Below are 22,159 nucleotides of genomic sequence, written 5' to 3'. Positions count from 1 at the left end.
TTTTTGTTTGGCTGTGTTAGCAAAGTTGTCGACTTGCTAGTTTTTGATCAAAATGTAATGATAACAAATGTACTTGTACAGCTGTCCTTACTTACGACAGAGGTGATTTACATTCTGAAAAGGTAGAAGCGCCAAATCGCACATAAAATCACATCTTACAAAATGTTTAATTCATCTTTAAAGAATTGATAGGATAAAAAAGATACGGGCAATTGGTGTCACTGTAAAAGAAAACAAAGATTTTGTATGACTTACTAACTGTTGATGTTGAGTTGTTCGAGTAATGCAGACGTGGAGGTGTCTCGTCTTATTTCAACCAACGAAGAGTTCAAAATGCTTTAGTTTCAGCATTTTCTTGCGTCAGTCGACATGGCCTCTAGGATGGTGAGATCTGCCTGTCCATCTGTCCAACACTGGTCCACATATTTGAACTGGCCACATTATTGTGAAATATACTGTGGATAAATAAATATTTCTTGTAAAAGAGTATAGCTAATGATATTTGTGATCAACTGGCTTTTGGTCTATATGGTGGCTTTCGGTCCACCACTTTGGCACCTGTTGAAGAGTTTGTTTTGCTTTGTTAGGACAGTTGGGACAGGTGGGATCCATAATTTATATGATCTAACGCAGCTTCAGACATAAATCTCTCAAATCATCAGTGCCTGAGGCGAAATACAGCCAAACACAAACCGCTGATGGACACAGAATGACACCAAAGACGGATGAGGCTTTAAAAGGGGTTATGGAAGGCAGATGGGTTACATCAAGCACATGTACAAGATGGAGGAAACCTGTGTGAATGGGTAAAAATGTTCCTGAACTTGAATGATTTTTTAGATTGTAGTAAATAGATAGCCTACTTCTTAAAATCCTGCAACCATCTCAGCTGTTTTACTCCGGTTGAATAGGGTGAGAATGAGCAGATGTTCATAAAATCCCTCACAATTATTTCAAACGGGTTTTTTTTCTTGCAATGATCTGACAGTGGTCAATTATATGCAAAGTATGTTTCCCCCAGCTGCTAAAAGCTGCATAGTGAAGCTGCAGCATTATTTGGCGTGGTGTGTGGATGGAGGAGTAGTAGCCTAGGGAGCGCATTGGATGTTGGGGAATGGTCACATGACAGTGACAGCATGTTCGATATTTAAAAGAAAGGAAAAGAGAGACTTGAGCATCAGATGCGGACTGATACGTGCGGAGGATCTGGCTGAACGTACGCTCACCTCATACTCTGCTGCCTCCAGCAGGCTGCTGAACAGGGACAGCAGCTCAAATCCGCTTTACCCCCCACCGCTGTTCCACCTATGCGACGATAATTATTTCCTCCACTATGCTTCTCCAAAATTAAAACCACTGTCCTACTCTTTGTTGCGTTCGTCTCCATAAGAGCAGCGAGGAAGCGCGTGCAGACTGTTAACCCTCATAATTCTCCAAAAAGGTAAGAGAAAATAACTTTTTAAAATCATTTAGGCACAATTGTTATTGATACGGGAGTGTAATCTCGCGTTGTTATGCGTGGTCTAAACCCCAATTATCAACTGTGGTCACACAGTTCATTTTGCTTTCCAGTATCTTAAATAAATCTCATGCATCCTCTGTCTGAGCACGTGCACCTGACAAAGAAGGAGACAGTTACAGATAATTGCCCGAACATAGGCAATTACTTCAAGAACAGTTACAAGGTGGGTTTTTTTTATGACTCTAGGCCATGAGATTACTTACAGTTACGCTGCCTAATTAAACATTTGATGTATAATTAATTCAGCCTTTGCCAGTAAATGCGAAATCCCCATTTCCAATTAGCAATCCATAAATAACTTACTAAATACAGGAAATGCATTTAATTTAAATGCTTTTGCATGCAGATGCAATCCTGCATTATTCTGTTTTAATCTGCTGTATTTTTGCAGTAGACTTTTTTTGATATTCTGTTTGAAACCCAGGACAACTCAGCTCATTGCAGAGGAGCTGAGGATGAAATACTGCCGATCCTTCTTCTTTTATTTATTTATTTATTGTCATTTTCCATTTGTCAGAGATCAATACTGTATGTCCAATTAAAGGGGCATCCTGTTGGTTGAGATAAATTAACTTTTGTTTTGAGGGCTTCTGGTTTGAATCCTGTCAGTGGAAGATCTTACCAGGGAAATGTGACAGTCATATAGTGCCTCTGATTGAACAGATGGTGGAAAGCTGTGGTAGTGCTTGGCAGCTCCTGAGTGAATATGGGTGTATCTTTTACTAATTTAGGTTTTTGATTATTCCTAAACATTGGAGACTATTGAGGAGAGACACATTAAAATCCTGACAGGTAGAGATGTAAGCCATCTCATCACCAGACTCTATAGCATTAGGTTACAGCAGTTATGTCAGTAGTTTCCTGGAAAATGAAGATGAAGACTAAGCGTTTAATTCAGTATTCATGTAATTGTTTCCGCAGTCCATCTACAGAACATTTCTGCCTGCATCCTAATGTTGACCTCCACAGTCAGAGATGCAACCTTAGGCCTGGGTGTCCTGGATGCCCAGCGGGCTGCAGGCACACACCATGACCTTGCTGCACTTTGGATGGTCTCGTCCATCACCTTTACTGAATGTCTGAATGTGTTTACTTTTCACAATATGAGTAAATATAACTTTAATCTTTACAGCTTTTGTAGTAGAGGGGAAAAGGAATCAAACCAAAGTGTATAATTGGGTAACCAAACTTCGCTTTTATCTCCTGCTCACCCCATAACCCCTCACCTGTTTGCATTTTTTGTATGTTGAATGCCATAGTTCATGCCCAATCACCTCCTGCTGGTGACACGAGGATTAATTAACCAAGTCTGTCAGTCAGACGGGTCAAAGAAAGTGCGAAGAACTACATTACTCTGTCTAGAAATGGAGAACAAATAATTTTCTGGATTGACTTGAGCAGTGGGTCAGGGTTTGTAGCACAGACACAACAAGTACAGTTGCTCTGCTGGTGTAGCTGTGGCTCAGGAGGTAGAGTGGGTTGTCTATTAATCACAGGGTTGGCAGTTCATCCCACAAGTATCCTTGGCCTTGACACTGAAGCTGTTCCCGATGCCAGCACCTTAACGGTAGCTCGCTGCCATTGGTGTGTGAATGAGTGGCAAATTATACAGTGGTACATACATAAATGCAGCTGTTTATAGTTAGGCCCTCTCCTTAATTGTAGGTTTCGGTCTATTACATTTTTTCTTTTTTCTTTGCTGAAGAAGAGATAGATGAATAGTGTATAAAATAGAGCACCACTTACAGAACCCCAACTGCATCTGAAATCCAAAGATGCTTAAACTTTGTTTGATGGCCAGGTGATCTTTAGACATACAACAACAATCATAATGAGAGCAGATGGCCAGGATAAAATATTTATATTTATCTTGGCCATCTTTACCTATGAAAATGGAAGCAATAAAAATGTTGCCTTTGGTCAGTGCAGTTTACGCTGACAACTCGTCTGTAACCACAAACCATTCCCTAACCTGCCGTAGAAATAGTTAGTGATCTGTTTATTATAGCTTTTAATAGTTCCCTGGCCAATAACAGCCTTTCGTCCCTAAAGCATATTCATTTGCATGTCTTTTGCTGCATCTTTTTAGCCATGGTAGCACAGTAAAAATGTCCACCTCAGAATGTTTCTAAATGACACATTTGAATGTTGGATTACATATTAACACAAGAAGACAATGCGCTTTTTGGCTGCCACCATTTCACAATGTTAACCACATGTTAAAAAGGCGTTTCATACAGATACTGAGGAGTACCTTGTGCATCTAAGTATTTGACTCCCTGGAATAAAAACTTGTTGGTATATATCATTCCTCAAAACACTGAGACCCAAATTGTGTTGCTCCATGGACCATTTTTAGGATCTACAGTTTCTCCTGAAAGGCCACTTAAAGTTACCGCAAACCCAGATGGTGAAGTTTCCACCTCTTTCCCTCAAGATGATGCCAGCTGCATTCAACTGTGTTCAGGCAGGGAACAATGCAATCAGCAGAAGTTTAGAGGGATATTGTTGGAAACTCTTGGACAATCAAAGCTCAGGAAATGAACCACCAACTCTGAACTCAGATCAATCAAACCTGAAACAAAGCCTCAATGCTCACTCTCATTCTGTGCCACTTACTGAGTAAACATAAGATGCACAAATTCAAAGCAGACACCTTTCCGCTGTGAAAGCAAATGGATTGAATTATCAAAACCAAACCTTTTTGTTTGAATGAAAGCTTGAATGTGTCCTGCTTTTTGTAGCCTCTCTTCTGAACGTCATCTTAACATGGCAGCAGATATGCTGTTGCCCCTTTATTGATATGTCTTTAGTTTAAATGGCTCTGATAATGTGTTTCCAATAATCCCTAAAGCTTTCAGATTTTCTTGTACAGGCAGTATTCTAGTTTGACTATAACCTTGTATACTTTTCATACACCTCTAAACATTTCTACTGTAAACAAACTGAATGCTGCCTCAAGTCAAGCATTTTTACACAGCAATATCCAATGCAAATATCCTCTGAACTACCCACGGCCAGGGTATAAGAAATGCAAGTAACTCTTAGTGACTGTAGTAAATTATATTAAACCATAAAAGGGCACTTGTTATTATAATCAGAGTACTGTAAAAGAAAACATTCCACAGTGTTGCATAAATATGTACTCCCCTGTAAGAGTTGCTCTGTCAAAGTATTTTGCCTTTGAAAAGCTTTACACCATCACTGTGCTCTAACTTTTAAAAATGATGCAGATTGACAGGTTAAGAATGCAATTAATAAAGATCAAAATTTTTAGACTCTCAGGGGTGAGAGAGAGAGAGAGAGAGATGAATCAGGGACGAAGGGTGCCTGCTGTTACTGACTGACTGGCTGGAGGGGTTCCTGCATTATTCATGAGGGATACCAAGTTTTTTGTTGCCTTTTGTCTTTTATTTTATATCCTTTATGATGGCACAGTAAACCTAGAACATGACTGGAAGCCATGCCAGAGTCTGTCTGGGAATGACATCTTCGCATTTAACATAAATTATCCAGTGAAACAGAGTTTTACTCTGCAGCAATGTACATCCAAAATCTGTGCACAGTGTAGTCTTCCACTTCGTAACTATAACTTCATATGTATCACCTTTTCTGAATGTATTTTTAACAAGTGTGGCCCAATCCCATCTTTAGATATAGGTTTCCAATTAACAATTGGAGCTTTAGGAATACACTGGTTTGTTTTTTGTGTTTTGTGTGTGCAAATGTAAAACAAAAAAAGTGTTGGAGACGTTTACATAAATACAATATTTTCTCATGGCTGTTTTGTGAATTGATGAAAAGGCATTGACAAATTATTCTACCATTAGGACCAGTGTGCATGAGTAGAAATACTTATTATACATAAACACAAAAAGAGAAAGGACAAATACCCCCCCCCCCCCCAAACAAGTATAGTAGTATGCTGCATGTATAAAGGGACTTTAAACTGATTATTACATTGGACTCCGCCTGTCAGATGTTATAGATGAGTCTGTTTTTATGACCAATAAGTGACCTACCTCTGATACTTCCTGAACAAACACAAGCGTCATTTTTGATTCTCAAGTTTATTCATGCTACAGTGAATCAAACAAATGTCAGAGTTTGCCTCATTCTGTCGCCTGCCACTGATTTTCACAATGGATGAAAAGATGAAAGGGACATTTTTGTATGTTAAGCCTATAAGTCATACATGAGACAGAAGTGAAAGGAAGGAAACACTGTACAGCTATCATTGTCAAGCTCCTGTAAATGTAAAACGTTTCATCTCATGTCATGTTTGCATATATATACGCCCTCCTACAGAGACCTTGAACTTGTGTTTTTTTATGTCTGTTTTTGTCCAGAAAACACCATCATCTCTATGTTTGTGTAACGGGTGTGGTTAGGGGTGTGTGAAGGACGATTCGAGATTGTTTTTTTTTTTTACAATTTATTGGCTCCTGGAGAACACAATACACATTAATTGCCTTCTGGCTTCCTCTTACTGCACCTCTGCTTCCCTCAGCGGTGCAAAACGAGACTAAGGGAGACAAGCACTTACATACATTACAAATACATTACTTTAACAAATACATGAGGTATTTTCCTCAGAGTGCACACTACTCATAGAGAGCCATTAACACTGTCCAGAAAATTAATTAAATGTAACAATTACATAAAAACAGTACGTTTCCTTAAAACAAAATAGCATAACAGCGACACCTGGTGGGCTGAATAAACAGTGTGTGGGTAAGGTGACATTAAATTACATTAATAAACAGAAGGAAAACACATACCTGTAGAACACAATACACATTAATTGCCTTCTGGCTTCCTCTTACTGCACCTCTGCTTCCTAAACATACAAAAATACAGTGTTTACTCAAGGGAAGAGACGCTGAAATCTCCGACGAGCTACATTGGTCACATGACACGGCCCGCCTGCCGCGGTAAAATTGGCGGCTAGAAAGTTAAAATGAAAACACTACTAAAACATATTTTAACGGTCAAACTAACACAAAACTGCTACGTGACATAACTGTACTGACATCGCACAATAGATGTTGGAAGCTATAATGTAATTGGTTCAATTTCCAAAGAAAACAGTACATTAGCCCAGCAGCACTTTTTCACACAACTTACTCTCAGCAATGCAGAACGAGACTGAGGGAGACGAGCACTACGGAAACGTAGGAGGTACAAAAGGGATAGTGTGCAGCTAAGGACATTTCCGCAGAAAAAAATAGCAAAACTAAAGATAAATAAAAACCACTCAATGAGATAAAATTCACAAATATTCAATAAAATCATTAAATGATAGATAAAATCCATAGATGCAAATGTGAAAATATGAATTATTATTATGCATTTTTAACTCTGTTACATTTGCTTTTGCCTGAAGATAAACAAACAACAAGACAACAACAGCAAGACAAATAGCTTTTTACTTACTCACAGTAATGATTAATGACTTCCCCCATTGATTCCCCTGATTGAACCTCTTGCTGCTCTACTAAAGGAGGATCAAAGCCACTGTAGTGGAAATGTGAATAGGCCAATTTATAGCTTTCCTGCCACGTGTATGTTGTGAGGTACAGTACAACAAAATGGTCCGTTACAGCTACTGACACAGACTGCAACAAACGTGTTTAAATGCCTCCCTCACTGACGGACAGTTCTGAACTCGCTGTAATTTACTCACCCAAATGTAATGCAGTTTTCAAAAAAGCTCTGTTTTTCAGATGTTGATCATCTGGCACACTGCTCTGCACAAACCTTTTTACAGATATATTTGCATGGTTGGTCTCTACAGTTAATAGGAGTTGATGAAAGTAACCATTTACTTTACTTTAATATTGAATTCTGTCTGTGGTCCCCAATTTGTATAAACAAGTAGTAGAACTATTAATCTAGGTGGGAGGATTTACAGTGGCATGAAGTGTGAGGTACATTTTGATTTTAACACACAGCAGTGTGTCAGACTATTAAACCAGCAATAACCAGTGTGTATTATTAATACTATTATTATTTGTGTGTTTTTTTTTCTGCGAGGTTTGTAAGACAAACTGCATATGTACACTAAAACATTATTGGCAGGTTATTTTCAGTTTTACCATGGTACACCGTAGTAGTGAATATTGGCCTGACTGAACCCCAATTAAAATACGTCAAGACACACAGAATTGGCAAACAGCATGTGCTTCAAAATGTGGAATGGTACTATACTGCTGTGCTTACAGTATAGACAAGACCTTCTAAAATACTTGCTGTTAATGAAATGAGTGGACACAGAATGATAGACTGTGTTGTCCAGGTAACCAACAGGCAGGAGATATTTTTGACGTATAGTAGGAAAAGCAGAGATGTTAGTTATAACATTTGTAAGCTCCCCAAAACAAAGCAACTAAATAGAATTAAGGCATCATTGATTTTAGTGGTTTTTCCACCAGTGTTTTTGAGAGCATGCCACGCTAGCTGCCAGGTGAGCATTATGACACGTGTTAGTGACACAGATAGGTTACAGATGCAAAGGCTGGACTACAATCGAGCTGTTCAGCAGCAATATTTTCTGTGGGAGATGATAACTCCCTTTGGGGTCGACTTTGGGCTTTTTCACTTTGCAAACCTATTACATGCACAAAAAAATATATATCACAATAAAGGAAAGGGAAAAAGCCCAAAAGCATAAAATGACCTATTTAAGGTTAGCTAGCTAACTACTATGTTAGCTAAAATATACTAAGTTGTGTATATACCTGTTTTGCAAATGACTTAATTTGTCAGCAACTGCAACATGATTTTGATGCAGCCAGACTTAGGATAGCCTATAGTTAGAGTTAATTATGTTCACATTGGTGAACGTTCACATTAATGCAACAAGAAAACTGGAAGCTGGTCTGTGGGGAGGCTGAAAGTAGAACAGCATTGTAGGGTACTGAGTTTGTCTGTGTTTATTACTTTCACTGAGGAAAGTTTCTAGTTTGTCTTTGGTACATTTTCAAATTAGTTGTAGGTCAGCTTAAATGGAGGCAAGTGAAGAGACTATTAGAAAGTAGACTGAGAGAGTTGGAGCAGCATTTGAAGTTGTCTGTCTAAGAACTTGCCCACTAGTCTCCACAATTACAGACACCTACACATAATTGACCTTTATTATGTGTCCGATAGTGCGTGTCCACCAGGGCATTTTTGGATGTGAGGGGTCACGCCGCTTCCCAGCATTTACGTGACACAACCACGCAAACACTCCAGGCTGCTCCTGATTGGACGATTGCTTTCACTTGCTGTCTGCTCTGGATTTCAAGCCGGACCAACATGGTGGCTTAGTTGGGAACTTTTCTTATATTAAGAAAATAGCTCACGGAAATATATTTATGAATACATTCGCGGCAAGACATAATGCATGCAGTTGCTGAATCTGTCTTCATTTTAGATCGACAACGGTTAATTTAAAAGTTTTTCGGAAGTTTCCAGGGGTGGCGAGTCATGCTGGATGTCCCTGATTTGTGTGAAGTAGCCTAGGCCTCAATATCATGCAAATGAGGAGCGCCCAACATGACACCCTGTCTCACCCTTCAGCACTACCAGAATGCTTTGCGCAGCAGCTTACATAGATAATGAATGGGACACGTGGAAATGATGGATCCTGTGGACACCCACCATGAGTGTGACTCCATGATATTAGCCAGCTGTGCAGCTCTGTCTGTCTCCTACAGACGCAGGTTCAGTGTCATCACTAGTTTGAAGCATGCAATTGTTAGACCACAGGCCACAGCTCCTCTAAAGCTAAAAGCTTTGTGTCCCATTTTCACATAAATGTCTCTTTTACCCTGTTTAGTTTACCCTGAGTTACAGGGAATTTATTTTCACAGAAATGCAATAATAAAAAAGATTACTGTAACGCTTAGCTCTACCTTTCTTTATGTGATGTTTCTTTTCTGCAGTTTTGAGCCCTGCTGACACATTTGAACTCACATTAGCAAAATAAATAAGAACTGTAAATTAAAGTCTCACCATAAAAGAGAAATGTGTATTAAAAAAACACCCCAACAGAGATTAAACAAAATATTTGTGATAAAATAGTTTTCTCTAATTTCCTCTTTTTAAATTCTTATGTCTTTTTTTTAAGTGGTTCCTCTGTCAGTGAAGCACTGTAATGCACCTCCTTAGAGTCTGTTTGTTGTGTCATAAATCTGACACAGCCATCATAAACAGGAAAAGTGTTTGGTATTATGTGATGCTACCAAAGACCCCATATAACAGTTTTATTGCCAGGTAGAAGCATTAGAGCAGTGCGATCATTTCCATCTTCCAATAATGTTAGACTGTTTTTATGTGCATATGCACTGGATGCCTACCAGCCAATTTTGCACTCTCCCAAATAAAGGTCTGAGAGAAGCGTTTTTGGAAAGGCACTATTTGTTTTTCCTTGTGCCGTTTGTTCTTTGATAGCTTTTGTGGTTCACAGCAACGTGGAATCCATTATCCTTCAGGTATGAGCACCCTGGCAGAGACAGAGCACGTTATCAAAAACGTATTTGCTGGGACAAGGCATTATACAGCACATTAGCACACTTTCACATCCCTCCATCCTCATCTAGAAAAAGACTGGATATCAAGTTTCATCCTGAATCACAGACGGCAGACCAATCTCCTCCTCTGTCCTCCTGAGGAGCAGATGCTCTCAGAGAAAGTGTGTTAGACATTTTGTGGAGAGGTTTAGAGGAGCAGTATTGGGCATCTGTGAAACATGAGCATCAGCAATTCATTATCTTAACAGCTAAGACCTGGAAACATGAGTGGGAACAATGTTAACCTGTAGAAAGTGCACAAGATGAGAGGAGGCGGACTCTGTGTTTACGTCGGTGATGCTTGGTGCTCCAATGCAGTCAAAGTGGAAGGACACTGTTTCCCACATGTCAAACCTTTTACGTGAAGAAAAATTTGAAAATAGGACTGCAGAATGAGTGTATATGTGTATGTACATATGTATATAAATAACTGTCTATACTTATATGGTTTTATTCATTTTATATGTTACCCTATTCTAATATAATTAATGATCTGTTATGTTCTATGTGTGTAACATGAAGGGACAAACTTCTATTTTGTTGTACAACGGGTGTTGTATAATGATATATACATTTCATATATACATTTTCTTCATCCTTTATCCTTCTTCAGTCTGGACCACTGACCCCATGGAAGCTATTGTTTTCTATTGCTTTTCTCAATACTGATTGTTCATTAGTAGTTATATTTGAATTGGAATAGTTAGAAAATAAAAACAAACTCATACCTGAAAACAGTCCAGCCTGCAGTCCAATAGTGAAATCCTGTAATAGCTACTAAATTATATGTGCAAATGACTCTTACTATAGGGCTGACCTTTTTTTTTAAAACCAATATCACAAATAGATTACATAATGTGATTATTTTCTATGTTAAACTAGAGCCCTGTATTTGTGGTCTACATACTATTAAGCAGGATATGATTTTGCCAAGCATAATCATAAACTGCTAGATCTTTATTCTAAATAAGGTGAAATCTGCATAGTGTTTTTTACCAGTCAGTCTAAAAAAGTCAAAGTCTAAATAAAGTTTTCTAATGGAAAAACTGACCACTTTCGCTTACTCATTAAGTTATAATATTACTGGTATACTTGACATTACTCAATAATTTTACTCGCCCTGCGATGGACTGGCGACCTGTCCAGGGTGTACCCTGCATTTCGCCCGATGTCAGCTGGGATTGGCTCCAGCCCCCCGCGATTCTTAGATCTTTGAGTTCAGCTCGTGATGAATAGCTGCTTAAGCTAACATTAACGTTATCATCACAGACTGATGAGCTGCTTCACTGCTCTGAATTCAGGTTCATTAGGCGATAGGCTTAAAACGATGACATTATGCACTGAAATGATGTACAGCTCACCTCACGTCAAATTTTCCAGTCAAACTTTTATGTTCAAAAAGACTTGGCACTCTGTTGATCTTTTTCAAACATCAAAATGAGTACAGTTGAGGTGTTCTTCCACTAAACCACCTTTGGCCAACATGTACAGAAACTTGCATACAGAGTGCATAACAACCAGACCAACAGCCAAAAGTTTCTATTGCTTCACCACTTCATATAATTAACATTAAATTAACTACAGCTGAGTAAATGTGCTGGTGACACATTATTGCAAGTGAAATCAACCATCCCTGGTGTAAACTTTCACTTGCTACAGCTTGGGAAGACACTGTTAATTATGTAAGTTAAAATTACATGTCGCTCTTAATTGGAATTTGAACTCCATCCATCGTCAACCGCTTATCCTGCGTACAGGCTCGCGAGAGCCAGTCCCAGCAGGGTATAACCTAGACAGGTCACCAGTCCATCGCAGGGCCACACAGAGACAAACAATCACTCACACTCTCATTCACACCTAATGACAATGTTAGAGAAACCAATTATCCTGGCCTGCATGTCTTTGGATGGTGGGAGTAAGCCGGAGCACCCGAAGAGAACCCACGCGGACACGGGGAGAACATGCAAACTCCACACAGAAAGGCCTGGAACGACCAAGGTTCAAACCCACGACCTTCTTGCTGTGAGGCGACAGTGCTAACCACCACGCCGCCTTCTTTCAATACACATTTTAATATAAAAAGAGTGAATAGTTCAGCTTTAACCATTGGTATTGCATTTCATCAGACCCTCAGTGCCACAGGGCAATGGAAAGAGTATGAAATATGTTTTCAATATTTATATGTTAGTTTCACATACTACTATTACTCCTTGAAACCCAAAAAAAACTGCCTTCCATCACAAGTTTGTCTTAAATGGTTTGTGTTGGGTTCTATATACTGTATCTCTCTGAAAGCAATATCCCGTCGCTTTATGGATGATGTCTTTCTTGTGCAGCATTATTTAAATATAAATTTAATAATATATGCCAGCTTTTGAGGTGCACCAACTGTAGCAACATGGTGCGGTAAATCCAGCCTTCACGAGGCTTGTCATATTGTTGTCATATGCTTGTCAGTTTTCATTGAAATTATGAGGTGCTCATTTGTTATGGTGAAATCTATGGTAATTGTGGGGGCTGTGGGTTTGTTGTGCTGTTGAAATGTATTGGATTAAATTGGAGACACTTTAGTCTGATTTTCATTGCAGGGCTGCTGCAGCTTACACTTTTGAATAAGTATAGAGATGTCTCTGTCTTGCAGCGTTTCACTATTTACAGATTCTCCTCTGAAATATGTTTGCAGAATATCAAATTATTTTTCTGTGAAGATAAGACTAAATGAGGTGCAGCATTGCTTGGTAGTAGCTCTGGTTTAAACTCCAGGGTGTTATTACATTAAAACAGCCTAAATCAGTGTGCTCTTTAGGAACAATGCCAGAGAATAGAAAATGAAATTATTATAATGACTAGAATACACATCCCAGACTCATCATGTTTATCACAATTTAGAATGTGCAAAATGAGCAAATCGAAATGGGATATGAAACATAGAGGAACAGTGGGAGCCTTTAAATAACACAAACATTAGCAGCCTGACAACAATGACCTCTATTCACAGTAAAAACTTAACCTCACAGCCCACATGTAAATAACAACATCCCAGAATTCATGGCAGGATAACAAAAATGAGAAGTGTACACAGGCACTATGGCAGGTGTTGCTATCATGAATAATAATTATAATAATAATCATAATCATCTTTATTTATAGAGCACTTTTCAAAAACAAGTTACAAAGTGCTTTAACAAGTGCAATCTTCTGAACATGTGATCATTATCATTTTTGCTTTGGTAATGTTAAATCTTGCTGACGAGAAAGTACAAAGTGCCACAGTAACTAAAAATCAACAGAGAAAAGCACTCAGTAAACGTATTTCAGAGCCTGTAATCAACCAGCCATTCTCCAAGCCCATGTTTGACATTTCTTTTGCTGTAATTTTTCAAATCGAAGCTGCTGAGAAATGGGACACTTAAAGGGGCTCCAATCAACAGCTCTTACATTTTACATGTACGAGGACAGTGAAACAACAAATCCCTGAATTATGATTGCATGTTGATGACCAATGACATTTGGGGCAGTTTTTCTCAGGAAAAAAACACAAGTAATTATTCCTTTTACTGAGCCCTAATGCTAGATTTTTGTTTTCCAACAAGCATTTTATAGTGTAGGCACCCCGCCTCACCTTAAATAAAGAGCACCTATGTCAGAAGACATTGAAAACATGTTAATTTTATACTTATGAAACTGAAAAGGAAAACAAGCAGTGACATAACATCACTCAGAAAATGCCATTGACGTATTTAATGAGTGAGACGATTGTTTAAGCCGTCATCTAGTAAAGACATTGACAACACGATGAGATGTCTGTCAGATGTCAGAGGATCTGTCTGGTTCAGCTTAGCAGGTGATTGATTGGTTGACTGTAGGTTCACTATGCAGTAATGAGAGCAGCACGTCAAAATGTCTTAGAAAAGGAAAGACTTCTGAGTTTTTACACGTTGGGAAAAGAAGAAAGAAACAGCCAATCACAATCACAATCTGAGTGATTAAAAAAACTCACTGCATTACTGCAGATAAAACACTAGTCTGAAGCTTGTTTGATAATGACCAGTTGGACACACACATTTTAATATAGTCTGAATCGAGTTGAGGTTAACTTAAAGTCAAGTATTGATTAGCTGCACTTGGATAGCTTAAGACCTTCACTAATAGATTAAAATCAAACCCTGCATGTTTAAAAAAACGTCTAAAAACAAGAATTATGTTCTAGGTTGAAATGCAGTGATATAGCCTTGTTCTGTTTCACACACCGAGATTCTTGGATCCCTGTCACGAAGGCAAAGGCAAGGAACAACTGCGACAAGTGGAGTTATCTCCCCAGACTTTTTTCCCCCTATTGCAAGAAAATATCTCAACCCTGAATCTGAGGCAAAATGACGTGAGACAGATATTTTATGCAAAGTGCATCTGCTGGTGGAAGCTCTGCCAAAGCCATCACAGTGCAGTGATAAATGGACAGTACTGAAAAGAAGCCAGTGGTGTAAATCTGAGCCCTCTTTTTATGTAAACCTCAGCCTGTCAGATGTAATAAAAAGAGAGAATGGATGCTACATTCAGGCCAGGGCCAGGAAGTCTAGTGATGCAGTGGTCTGATGACGTAATGAGAGAGAGAAATGTGAGGTTGGGAGAGCTTGGACCTCAGTGCATCACTTACAAGCCTGCAGGAGACATGAGTCAGACCCCGTGACGATGATGACCTGTTTGCCTTCATCCTGCTGCATCCCCGAAAATAGATTTTGGGATCAAGTTACTCTTGACATAGTGGGCCATAATCACTGAGATGATGTGAAGATTGTTAAGTTTGTTAGTTTTGGCAAAAAAAAGGGGGGAATGAATGAGGACCCCATTTACACCTTTCTTTAACCTGATTAATTTTAGGACCTACACCTTGTTGCTATGAATATGCATCCCCAGTGTCCACATTGAGATCAGATAGAGATCTGATGGCTCTGTAGTAGGGGTGTAACGAGACATGATATTGGGTTCATGAGATCAAGACAAGACAAGATTTTAACACTGTTTCTAAGAAATCTTCAATGCTGAATTATGAGAATTTTGAGCATTTAACAGTTAATTTCCTGCATTGTGGTGCAAGTGGTGAATCTTTCTACACCAATGTACGGTGGTAATGTTTTTATTTATGGAAAGGGAAACACAATTCAGGTGGCAGGCGACAATTCATGCTCTTAGGCATTCTGTATTGCTTTCAGATATGTCTCATTTTAACTTAACTTCGGCCTGGCATTGTTTCCTGTTACCTTTTTATCATAATGTGTTCTCCTTTCAGTTATTTTAGTAGATCATATTGTGTTTAACCTAACTTTTGATTTAAAATGAGTTTAACAGTGTGTGAGTTCTTGCTGGACACCAAAAACATGAGGAACAGCGCTCACGTCTTCATGCACAGCACTGTATGGACATACTGGCTGAAGCCCAATCTCTACACTTCACTGACTCATGGACTTCGAGGCGTGTTCCCGGTAAATCTGTGAGGGCTTAGGGCTGTCCCACTGTCAAATCTTCAAGTGCATGAGGGCACTCTCGCAGACATTTTGAGCCCTTTCTGCTACACTCTCCGTAAGTCCGCATCTCTGCACACTTTGCCTGAGGGAATAAACAATAGTTCATAGCGCTGTGACGTTAAACACAGGGTTACCAGGGGAAGAAGGTGTTCTTAAAAAAGGTAAACAAACATGAAAGGAACACCTACAAAAAGAGTAAATTTGAAAATTACCTCTCATCCACTCAGTAAGAAAGGACCTGGGATATGTTCCAATCAGACAGTCTGTCCCTTAAGTGCTTTGGCCGTTAAGACAGTAAAAAACGTAAAATAAAAAGTCCCAAACCCACAATTGTACTTAACATGTTTTGGCGTCGTCAAGGTAATGTGATGTTGCAAAGTGCTGTCCCATAATCTTATTTCAGGCCCTTGCAGCCTCTAGCAATAAAGCACTTACCAGGTGATGTCAACTAAGTCTGTGAGGGTTCAGGACTAGACTTCAGGGTGGAGAGTGGGATTGGGCAACTGCCTGCGCCATCAAATTTTTTATTTTATCTGCGGAAGACTGTGACGAGTACGTATTTCCACCCGCATAGTTGTTATGTGGGTTGATTATGCATTTGTATTTCCACTTCACTGTGGTCACAATGCATCCCTGACCGCCTGGTGGTTTGGCCGGTCGGATCACAATCAGTCCTCTAAGCGTCTTGGGTGCATTCACACCTGTACTTTCCTGTCATCATGCACTATTTGATTGCTATCCGATAACCAAAAACGCATTTTAATGCAAGATGTAAAGGGGATCATAGAGACAAATGCTTTTTTGTGAAAGACTTACTGCTAAATACAAATGCGTTAATGATAAGAAGATTTCTACATTCAAAATACACAATGCATTTATGCAGGATCACACATTTCTCTATCCCAGTCCTAACAGCACAGTTTAGTATCAAATAGCCAACAGGGATGTTTAAATTGTGATTTGTGTGTCAATGCACTGGTTGCTTGCGATGGTATTATTTACATATAAATTCTTGTACTCAGAAATCACAAAGTGCAACAAGTAGCAGTAGCTACTCTATGTCACCTACTACCCCACTGTCACTCAACAGACGTACACTCACTTCTCACACACTGCCATACAGAAAGCATGCTGTTGTGAAATGTCAGTGAGATAAGCAACATTGCCTTGCTGCTCCCCAGAGAGCAAAGAGAGGAGGAAAACACATTTACAGTAATGAGGAGTCAGGGCTGTCTGCGCTGAACCTTCACCACAGCAGGTAGACCTCGACCTATGATTGCAAAGAACAGACTTTACATCATGAAGGTGACAGCGGAGGGACCTGAGCTATGCCAGAACAATTTATTCTATATTTTTCCAGTCTCCTGATAGTCTGTCATCACTGTTTGTTACACAGGGTGAGCCCCAAGGCTGTTCATTCAAGCAATCCTGTCACTTTACTAAAACACGACAATAACAAATATATACTTTATAAAGTAAATATATACTGTTCAGTTACAGGTTCATGGCAATTGGATTCTGATCTGGTCTCAAAAGTGCAAGGGATTGTCCCAGGACCTCACAGCTCAGCACTCATACTCTCATCAGTGTTTACACAGTACAACAGATTTCTCTTTTTTCTAAAGATCAAGTTCAACCTCATGTAACATGCATTTTCTTTGAATTGTACCTCTTCTTCCTAACTTGAGTAAGAAAAGGATTGAGCCACAAAGTCAGCAAACATCCTCAACTTTATCCACATGATGTTGTTGTGATGTTGAATCCAAAATGCGTCTTAATCTCTTAGATGGTTTGGTGTGGATCATCTGTTCAGCACAGCTCACTAGTTTTCTCCATGTTGCATTAGCAAATGGAACAAAAAAAGCCTAATTTGCTGAGGGCAGCAGGACAGGCAATGAGTGCAAGGGTCGGACTGTTTTAAACAGTTCATATTAAATTTGAACAGGTCATTGCAGATTACATTATTCTTTTCCCGTGCTGTAACAGTGATTCTCAATTTCCCTTCTCACCCTCAAGGTAATATTTCAGCTGAACTTGTGTTTTTTTTTTCGTGGTTTGGACCAATTTTCTAAACAGGCCCTCCAAATTAAAAAAACAAAGCCCAGTTTCTTACTTGCCCTGCTGTACTCAGCTACTCTGCTTTAGTGATTTCTGGTAGTTAAGATGGCAACCTAAATGTTATCATGAGAGACAGGAACTAAAACTAGAAAACTTGAAAAAATGCAGTATGAGCAGTATGAATACTCCTTCCTTCCAGTGACTTTGAATCATTCCTCCACAAAACATATCCCTCAGGTCCTGAATATGAACACTTAATTGTGAAGATTTTGTTTACTTCAATATGTTCCATGTTTTCATTTTCTACCTTCTGGCAGCTCATTGTTTCTTCCTCTCATCCTCTGAATGTTTTCCACGCCTGCAGCTCTCAGGGACATCTGCCCTTGCCAGCCGCAGCTTCAACATGTTTTTATTTCCTTTTATTGTTACATTTTTCAATCCCCAAGGGGACGCTAGACAAGGCATAGTACCAAAAATTCATTAAAATCATTATTTGGCAGGCTTTTTAAAAATTCTAATTAGGTAAGTCAAGTGTCTTACCTGCAGCACATATTCAGTAATCCAGTTTTTATTGACACATTGCGTCTTGTTAGTGTATTATTTACATTTTGTTCTCCGCGCTGTCAGATTGAAAGCTTATGGTTTATTTGCGTCAACGAGACAATTTTACACATACTGTGTTATGGTTACTGTGTAATTTGGCAGAAGTTGTGGAGAGGATGCTCACCTGATCCTTATATGCCATCCTGCTTCAATCTGTGGATATGTTTCTGTGTGAGAGAGATGGGAGCAGCTTTCTGTGAAGCTGGACTGTGTAAGCACTGTTTTCTAAGAGCTTTGTGCTTTAGTGTAGGTGTGGAGAGGTTTATAGCTGTTTTTTATGTCTTTTGTATCATAACTTTATAAACAGCATACTGTATTGATCCTGCTGTCCAGTCACATTTGGCAAGAGACCTATCTTTATAGCAAGTACAAGAGATGTAACCAAGCTTTTGCAGTGGGATCTTTCAGTGAATTGAACTAAAGATAATAAGGGGGATCTCAGACATGTCCCCAAACACCCCACATCCCGAACACCTGACAGATCTAGCACAGACGGAGCAATGCTTCATCGCTTGTCTTTCTTCGCACTGCTGTACTTTAAAGAGTAATTACTTGCTGCATCAAACACTGTGTTGTGTGAGTAAAAAGGACTTGAATATCATTCTACACTAAGATGCTTGAATCTCTTGAAAGCAGACAGTTTCCACTGTGAACACGATTTCCCCACTTCATTGTGAGTTTCAATAAATCCTCTTTGATTAAGTTCCAAATTAATTTATTAAAGAAAATGTCTCACACTGCTCTGATGTTCTCTTTCCATTAAAGCAGTCAGTCTTATACATTTAAAAAGGCCAGTAAAATAATGAAATTTTTTTAAAATCCTGTGTACAAAACAAGACACTTGCTTTCTTGATGATAACTATCAAGTTTAGATGTTGCTAATGTACGGTATTGATCTCTGCAGATATCTCCCATGTTAGAGCCGAGGGTGAAATCCAATACAACCAAGCTATTTTAACACCTTGTGGAGGTGAACTGCTTAGGCACACAGGCTCTGTGCACCAGATGTATGCAGAAGGTATTGGTAGAAAGCAAAATGTTTTTATTTATATTGATCAGTCCTCCCCAGCTGCAACCACACAGCAGGGTGTATGTATGTATGTGTATGTTTGTCTTGTGTAAGCTACCAGAGTTAAATGAACAAAATGCAAATAGGCTGAGATTTCTGAATTCTTTTATCAAGATCAAAACTGTCTGAGAATCTTCCATAATAGTCAGCTGGGTTCACTTCTATATTTTTCAATTCACATGTAAAAGCATTTTTTGTGCTCTTCCTCCACCAGAAATCATGCCGTATCAGAGATGATTATCCCATTTCGCTCATCAAGACATTGTGATTACAGTTGTGGTTGACTCAGTTGCAGTAATTCCTTCTTCATTTCTTCTTAGCAGAATAGGTAAATTAAGATAACTGGACTTGCTGATTAGCCCCACCTCCTACTGTTAATTAGGATTAGTGCGCTCACCAGATACATTATTGATGGTGATGATAATGTTAATGGTTCTGCTGACTGAAATTAGGCCTAGTGTGTGCACCAATTAATTATTTAATGGAATATGAATAATGTAAACCTTGAGACTCAATCCTGAAGTGGGAGTAAAGTCTGTGTTCATCTGTTCATCAAAATTCAAACCTAGGTTATTTTGCTGCCATTTTCTCGGGATAAACTCACATAGAGATTGTTTATACCTGGTATTAAAATGTGTCTCGCATCCAAACTGCGTCTGGATATGATTGTACCTGATTACATTTACACCTGGTTTTAATATGCATAATATCGTGAGCCGATCGATCTGTCCGGTGCAAATAACTGAATGTCACACTGGAAACAGTTCACGTTCACAAAGAGACATGGTCAGTTCACCAAAAACATGAGCATGTTTCTATGATTAGGCACTGTTCTTGCATGTTTATGCATATCACTGTATGGACATACTGCCTGACTGTGCTGTCAGACTTTTGGATTTTTTTTTTTTGGAAGACTATGTACAGGTACATATTTCTGCCCACGTAGTGGATGTATGCCGATTTACAACATATTTGCATTTACACTTGTATTCTGTGTGGTCAGAATGTTTCTTTTCGTGGGATTTGTTGACAATGACAAAAACACAAGATATTGCTAGCCGCTAATTAAAGGCAATAGTTACTATAAATGTTTCACAATTAAAGTCATCAAGACAAATACAGAGATTTACACTCCTTGAACAACTGGATGTGTTTTTTATTCGACACAGATGGAGGACGTGTTGACATAGCATTAGCTACAAACAACAGCAAATTAACGTGGCAATCTAGAGCAGATCAGAACTCAGGGAAGCTTCTTGATAAAAGCTTGCATTTTGTATAGCTGTATTATTGTTCTATTTTTTTCCAATTTGTTGTTCTAATATTTTTTAACTTTGCTTTTATAATTGTTGGTCAGTGTTTGAATGATACTGTGGCTTTCGGTGGGAGAGGGGCATTAAAAGCACAACATACATACAGACAAAAACAACAGCATACAACATGGGTTTATAAATGTTTAAAGATAAGCTTATTCCATGGTAATATTTGTGCTTTGGAGGCGATACATCAGTCATTCAGAACCTTGAAAAGTTAGAGGAGGGCACACATCTCATCTCTTCAACTCATCTGCTTGAATTGGAGAGGTGAATCACCTTGATGCCCAAACAGGTTTAATTTAATAAATCCTTATTGTTCCCGGTGGGCAATTCTGGTGCAGCATAAAAACACGTAAGAACCATAGACTGTATATAAAAAGACAATGACGACGACGACGACGACGACGACGACTGAGCTGGCAGCCAGAGATCCTTGGGCTGGAAGCGGCAATTATGAGTGTGTATGTATGTATATGTATATATATATATAAGGATATTTCAAATGATTGATGTATAGGCTAATTTAGAAGCAAAACTCCTCGAGCATGAATGTAATGTTTTTGAAAAAATAATTTGTTTCCTTGTCTTTATTTGCTTGCTTTTTCTCTGTTAATAAATCCAATGTTTCATGCATATTTCCAACCAATCATATGGGCCCACACACATTTTCAGTTTATTATTCAAGCTCAAGGACAGAATTGTCACGGTGGCTTAGTACTGGCATTAACTCAACAGTTAAAATGCCGGTCTGAGTTTCCATTAACCTACACAATAGACCGCCCTGCTAATTTTCACAGCTCCACTTTAGTAATAATTGATATTCATGATGTGTGTTCCTGCAGCTGCCAGTTAAATTGAGTACACAGACTCTGGGGTGGTGGATGGTTTAATCTGCTTCGGGATGTATGTCATATTTAAGTCAAGAAATAAGTATAATCCTAGCCAAATGCAAGCTATAGTAATGATTTAAATGGGATGTATAAGATATAATTCACTGTATATCATACTGACACATTAATATGAAATTAATTGTTTTAAGATGGGTCATTTCAACCAAGTAATCTGCTTGGTGATACATACGTGCATTCAGCTGTGGCTAAAGCTTGGCTACCTGTGCTTTTTGGAAAATGGAACATGAGATTAAATTAAATGGTTCTCATAGTGTTTATTCCACTACTATCAGTGAAAACGTAGATATATATAACTCCAGAGTCAGCATCTATTTAATTTATATATGTCTCTTCTCTTTTTCCACAGGAACAGCTGACAAGAGGAGCATACAGCTTGGCAGCTTACAGGTAGGTCAACAATCATTTACAGATCACATTACAACATCTTACTGATATATATATATATATATATATATATATATAGTTTTTCATTGCTTATTGGTTGCCGAACTGGTTGTAACGTCACATAAAAATTTACAATTTGCTTTATCTGTTTCCTCTGATGCCACTATACTGCAAAGAAATCGGGTCAGATCTTCGGCAAAATTGATTGATTTACATAGGCTA

At 38.7% G+C, this 22,159-nt stretch overlaps 1 protein-coding gene across 5 annotated transcripts in view; it reads left to right on the top strand.

Annotated features, from left to right (window-relative positions):
- The first annotated feature begins 1,574 nt into the window (after window positions 1-1,574).
- The window catches only part of rap1gapb (RAP1 GTPase activating protein b), a 94,957-nt gene continuing 74,372 nt past the window's right edge, over window positions 1,575-22,159 (top strand). For all 5 annotated transcript variants that reach the window (XM_046028517.1, XM_046028519.1, XM_046028516.1 and 2 more), the window contains exons 1-2: window positions 1,575-1,685; window positions 21,900-21,940. In XM_046028517.1, the coding sequence (XP_045884473.1) occupies window positions 1,590-1,685; window positions 21,900-21,940 (137 nt within the window). In that variant the 5' untranslated portion in view covers window positions 1,575-1,589. The remainder of the gene's footprint in view (window positions 1,686-21,899; window positions 21,941-22,159) is intronic.

This window comes from Micropterus dolomieu, linkage group LG18, assembly GCF_021292245.1.
Source record: "Micropterus dolomieu isolate WLL.071019.BEF.003 ecotype Adirondacks linkage group LG18, ASM2129224v1, whole genome shotgun sequence".
Lineage (NCBI taxonomy): Eukaryota > Metazoa > Chordata > Actinopteri > Centrarchiformes > Centrarchidae > Micropterus > Micropterus dolomieu.
This window is presented reverse-complemented; position numbering and strand designations above follow the sequence as displayed.